The sequence below is a fragment of the Anticarsia gemmatalis genome, chromosome 17, assembly GCF_050436995.1.
Source record: "Anticarsia gemmatalis isolate Benzon Research Colony breed Stoneville strain chromosome 17, ilAntGemm2 primary, whole genome shotgun sequence".
Classification (NCBI taxonomy): Eukaryota; Metazoa; Arthropoda; class Insecta; order Lepidoptera; family Erebidae; genus Anticarsia; species Anticarsia gemmatalis.
In genome coordinates, this window is record NC_134761.1 from 1106166 (window position 1) to 1111317 (window position 5152).

The following is a 5152-nucleotide window of genomic DNA, read 5'->3' on the forward strand; positions in this document are numbered from 1 at the left end:
TAGCTTTTGGAGCTTCTTTCTAGAACATTCCACGTTATATTGAACGCCAGAGCCGAGTCTAAAGGTGGATTTAGAATATTGGTCTGCCGAAATACTTCCCACTGGGCACCGACCACTACGTATCAGAAGAACTCTTCTAAAAATTTATTTAGTTTTGTTATTACTTTTTCTGAGAGCAGTGATAGCCGAGTGGTATAAGTAGGCACCTCCCACGCAAGTGGTTGCAGGTTCGAACTCGAGGCAACACACTAATGACTTTTAGAAGTTATGTGTGTATTAGAAATACGGTGAAGGAAAACATCGTGAGGAAACCTTGAATGCCCTAAAATGTATTACATTTATTGAGGGCATGCAAAGTCCCCATACCCTCACTTGGCCAGCGTTGTGGACTCAAGGCCTCAAGCTATTAATATTCTTGATATTTTATTTCTTACCTACAAACAAGATAGGTTCTTTTTTTTATTACCAGTTGTTTTATTTACAATATATTATTTACAACATTAAAAATAGTCTTAATTTACATTGTTAATGATTTACGATGGACAGCGATGTGGAGGAATACTACGACGCGCTTCCCATCTTCATTGTTTTATATATTTATGTTTTTTTAGCTATTTGTATATAGTGTTAATTAAGATAGGTTCATTGACCTATGAAGGGATGTAGGTGGCTCTAGTAACCGAATACGCAAATCAAACCTAATTGCGCCGTGTTTGCTCGTGAGGTCACCAACACGCAATGATTGCGTCGCGCTAATATTGATACTGCGAGATAGATTAGTGGAGACTCACTGTTATTGCCTACTCGCCTGTACCTAATTTGTGTAGGGTGTTTACGAAAATGTGAAAATCTGACAACCAGTCTTACCGAAGGGTATCGTGTTTTAACCCAGGTAACTGGGCTATGGAGATCTGATAAGCAGCCGCTCCATATAAAATTCTGGTATCCATATAAAATCTGTATAAAATTCAGACGTGTCTGTTGAGACTGGAAGCCGACTCCAACATAGTTGGAAGAAGCTTTATTAAATTTAACGGCAGTATAATGTCATGTTTCACACAAAAACCTGAAAGTATTTAATATTTTTATACTAAGTAATTTGGAATATACTTTTTGCCCATAATGAACGATTGGCAATAGATGGACACATGCCAATGATGATTATGATGATATGGTTTTGGTAGAGACCACAGAAAGCTACTTGTAACAACTGCTACATAATTTTATCATTCAAATGGGCGGGGGAATGGTCAAGCATTACCGCAATGCTTGATGATTCTCCTACTCCCGACATCTGTCCGATGCCGGGTCTAGCAAATGGTTTAGGGAGTAGCGCAAGTCGCAAAGATCCCCTAAACAAGGCCAGTGGACTATCCTTCCCGAGGTTGCTGCCCGTTATTGGCCAATTACCCTCTGTAATTGGCACAACAAAAACCTCTGGCCGGTACTCTATATCCAAACCTTTTCCTTTCCCACTTATCCCTAAACCAATCCCGCATAGCCGAACCGTGGCGGCGCATTATCCACTCAGGCACACAGAGCCTTGGGGCACCAAATACCCCCAAAAAATTGTACCACACTTACCTTGGGCGGGTAGTGTGAGTTCTTCTTCTTTTCTCCCCTCTTCTTCTGGCATCCTATGCCAATCTCGCCCAAACAAAAACCTTCAAAATATAATGAACGCACAGTCGCATAGAAAATTACCCCAGGAGGGTACCACTGATAGTGGAGAATCCCTCACCGAGCCTAGCTCGGTCCGTCCCACGTATTCTGGGGGGGACAAACTGTGCCCAAAACCAGGCGGAAGCCTGGACCTCTCTGGCCTCGCCGAGGCCATCTCCTCGTCACCCGAAAAGGGAATAAACACTACTTCGCAGTGGACGGTAGCCGCTCATAAGCGACCTTGCAAAAGGGAACCTACCGCCCCTGCAAAATCCAAACAAAGGCTGAAGGAACTACCGGAACGCCGTCGCCCCAACAGGCGCGCGAGAAGGGAACACCTTCAGCCCAAAAACGCAACACAAGCCGAGACGGCAACCGCAGCAGCGGCAACGCAGCGCGACCCTCAGCCCTCCACCTCAGGAGAGCCTAAAACGGCACCACCAGCACCACCACCACCACCACCACCCAGCAAGTCGAGTAAGAGACGGACACCGAGAGGAACTCGTGGTCGGCGGAACGCTGCGACGGCTCCCACTGCACCTGAAAAGGAGCAGTCTGGGACTGGGGATGGTCCGGACGAGCGCGCTTCTTCGAAGCGGTCTCGTCTGGACGATACTCAGTCTCCCAGAGGGGAAGCCAAACGCGCGAAAACCGACGCGAAACCGAAGCGGGCGATGAGCTACGCGGATGCGAACAAATCGCATCTGCGAGTAGCGATTATCACCGTCCCGCCTAGGGACCTCTCGCAAAGCCAGGCAGATCAGCTGAGGGAAGCTATCGATGATAGCATCCTGCAAGCTGTACTGGCTCCGCCGTCTCCGAGTGTACATGCTCCATCTTTCCGCGGCCGCCCTTTCCTTCTGGACGGGGCTTTAGCGATGTGGTGTGAGGACACAAATGCTCTCGACTGGCTGGGCAAAGAAATAGGGAACATTGCGTCACCAGTCCCCGGAACCACTCTGACTGTCATAAAGCAGTCAGAAATGAAAAAGAAGCTGAAGGCTGGGCTTCTCATCCACACCCGCATCACCGAAGCTGCTACACTGCAGAGAGTCCTTTGTGCCCAGAACCCCTGGTACAAAGTAGACTCTTGGCAGTGTTACGACATGACGGTGGATGACAAACCACAAGAGGTGAACTCCAAGGAGAAGATAGTGCATCTTATCCTTGGAATTCCTGAGGACCAGAAGCAAGCCATCCTGGACCGTGATCGCCGAGTAGCGCACATGTCTGGGAGTGGCTACATCAGGTTCTTCACCTCGGAGGAACAAGCCACGAGCAGCAGCAGACCAACGGCGACGGAGGAGTCAACGGAGGGGGCCGCATCCGGTCCCGAGCCGTCCACCTCTGCTCCCCAACAGGGTTCGAGCGAGATGGAGACAGACCCGCCGCCGCAGAACAAGGGGACTACCAGTGACGAAGATGACGTCCTGCGTAGCCCGTAGTCCCCTAAACATAAATGTTATACAAACCAACCTCCAGCACAAACAAATAGCGGCGGCCACTCTACGCAGAGCACTGGAGGTTAACAACAAGACCGTCGCCCTGATCCAGGAGCCGTGGATCAGAAACAACAAAATCTGCGGTCTAAGCAATATCTGCGGTAAGTTACTGGTAAAACCCTCAGTCGACAAACCGAGAACCTGCATTTTCATGCCCAACACCATAACAACCACGCTACTAAACCAATTCTGTTCTAGAGACCTCACTGCAGTGACAATCCACACAGAAAATAACACAACCCTAGTCTTAGCCTCAGTGTACATGCCGAGCGACGGCGAAACTCCAACAAGAGAACTGGCCGAACTTGTACAACACTGCGAAACACAAGACTGGGAGCTGATCATCGCTGCAGACTGTAATGCACACCATCCTCTGTGGGGAAGTAAGGATACCAACAAAAGAGGTGAGTCATTAGCCGAATACCTATTTCAAACAAACCTAAACATTATAAATAGGGGCACTGAACCCACTTTTGTAAGCTCAAGGTATCAAACCATTATAGACATCACCTTGGCAACACACGCGGCTGCAAATCTGATTGCGGGCTGGCACGTATCAAACGAGCCATCACTGGCAGACCACCGCCGCGTGTGCTTTCAAATTCAACACAAGCAAAAAGACCCTGACCTATATCGCAACCCCCGAAAAACAGATATATCAAGGTACACAAACTTACTTACTAAAGCACTAAGTGACGGACCAGTAACTGACGTCACTCTCAGTACTAATAATATAGATTTAAACGTAGCACTTTTAACCAAAAGCATGCTGAATAGCTATCATTCCGCATGCCCCACTTCAATATCCAAAGACCCCGGGAAAAGTTCATGGTGGGGGCCGGAACTTGAACGCCTACGAAAGGGTCTCAGGACACTTTTTAACCATGCAAAAAACACCAGAACTACTGAGGCCTGGGACAAATACAAAATTGCACAAAAACACTATAAGAAGCGCATCAGATTTCGAAGAACGGAATCTTGGCACAACTTCTGTAGCAACATAGACTCGACAAACCAAGCCGCAAGAATAAAGAAAATACTTTCCAAAGGGAACCCGAATCTTCTGGGCACTCTTAAGAAAGCAGACGGCACCTACACAAATAACGACAAAGAAACGTGTGAAATACTGCTGGAAACACATTTTCCAGGCTGTCTGATGACATCAGGCCCTGATTGGTCAGACGAGCACCACAACACACCAACAACCCTAGACTGGGAAATCGCCAACAAAATAGTAACCGCGGATAGGATGGCATGGGCCATAAAAAGCTTCCAGCCATTCAAATCAGCGGGGCTAGACATGATTTTCCCGGCGCTACTACAATGGCAAAAAGACGAGACGATAAAACACCTATTACCAATCTACAGAGCCTGTATAGCTTTCAAATACATACCCAAATTGTGGAGAGAAGCAAAGGTAGTTTTCCTCCCCAAACCAGGTAAGGAGGACTACACTCATGCCAAAGCTTTCAGGCCAATCAGTCTTACATCATTCCTTTTAAAAACACTGGAAAGACTTGTAGACATATACCTAAGGGATGGAGTACTAAAGAACAACCCACTACATCCCCAACAACATGCGTATAGAAAAGGCAAATCAACAGAGTCGGCACTGCACAAGGTTGTGCACAAAATAGAATCGGCCTTTACAAACAAAGCCTCAACACTAGCCTCCTTCATAGATATAGAAGGAGCCTTTGACAAAACCATGCACAACAGCATTAAACATGCCCTACAAAGACTTAAAGTAGAACCAGTCCTAACTGGATGGATCACTGAACTAGTCAGCAAAAGGGCGGTACAGATAGTGGCAAACACCACAATAAGAGCAAAAGTGGTCAGAGGATGCCCCCAGGGAGGCGTCCTTTCACCGCTTCTATGGAACATAGTAGTTGATAGCCTCCTAACTAGTCTAAACAAAAAAGGGTACACTACTATTGGATATGCAGATGACCTAGCAATACTGATAAATGGGACAGCTGAAAACG

At 47.1% G+C, this 5152-nt stretch overlaps 1 protein-coding gene across 1 annotated transcript; it reads left to right on the top strand.

Annotated features, from left to right (window-relative positions):
- The first annotated feature begins 1265 nt into the window (after positions 1–1265).
- LOC142980167 (uncharacterized) lies at positions 1266–4325 on the top strand. The gene is made up of 2 exons (XM_076125498.1): positions 1266–3265; positions 3363–4325. The coding sequence occupies exon 1, from the start codon at positions 1266–1268 to the stop codon at positions 3105–3107; it is 1842 nt and encodes a 613-aa protein (XP_075981613.1). The 3' UTR covers positions 3108–3265; positions 3363–4325.
- The last annotated feature ends 827 nt before the right edge of the window (positions 4326–5152 follow it).

Excerpts from the sequence above, each read along its gene's own strand:
- LOC142980167 (XM_076125498.1), top strand. The coding sequence starts at position 1,266 with ATGCTTGATGATTCTCCTACTCCCGACATCTGTCCGATGCCGGGTCTA.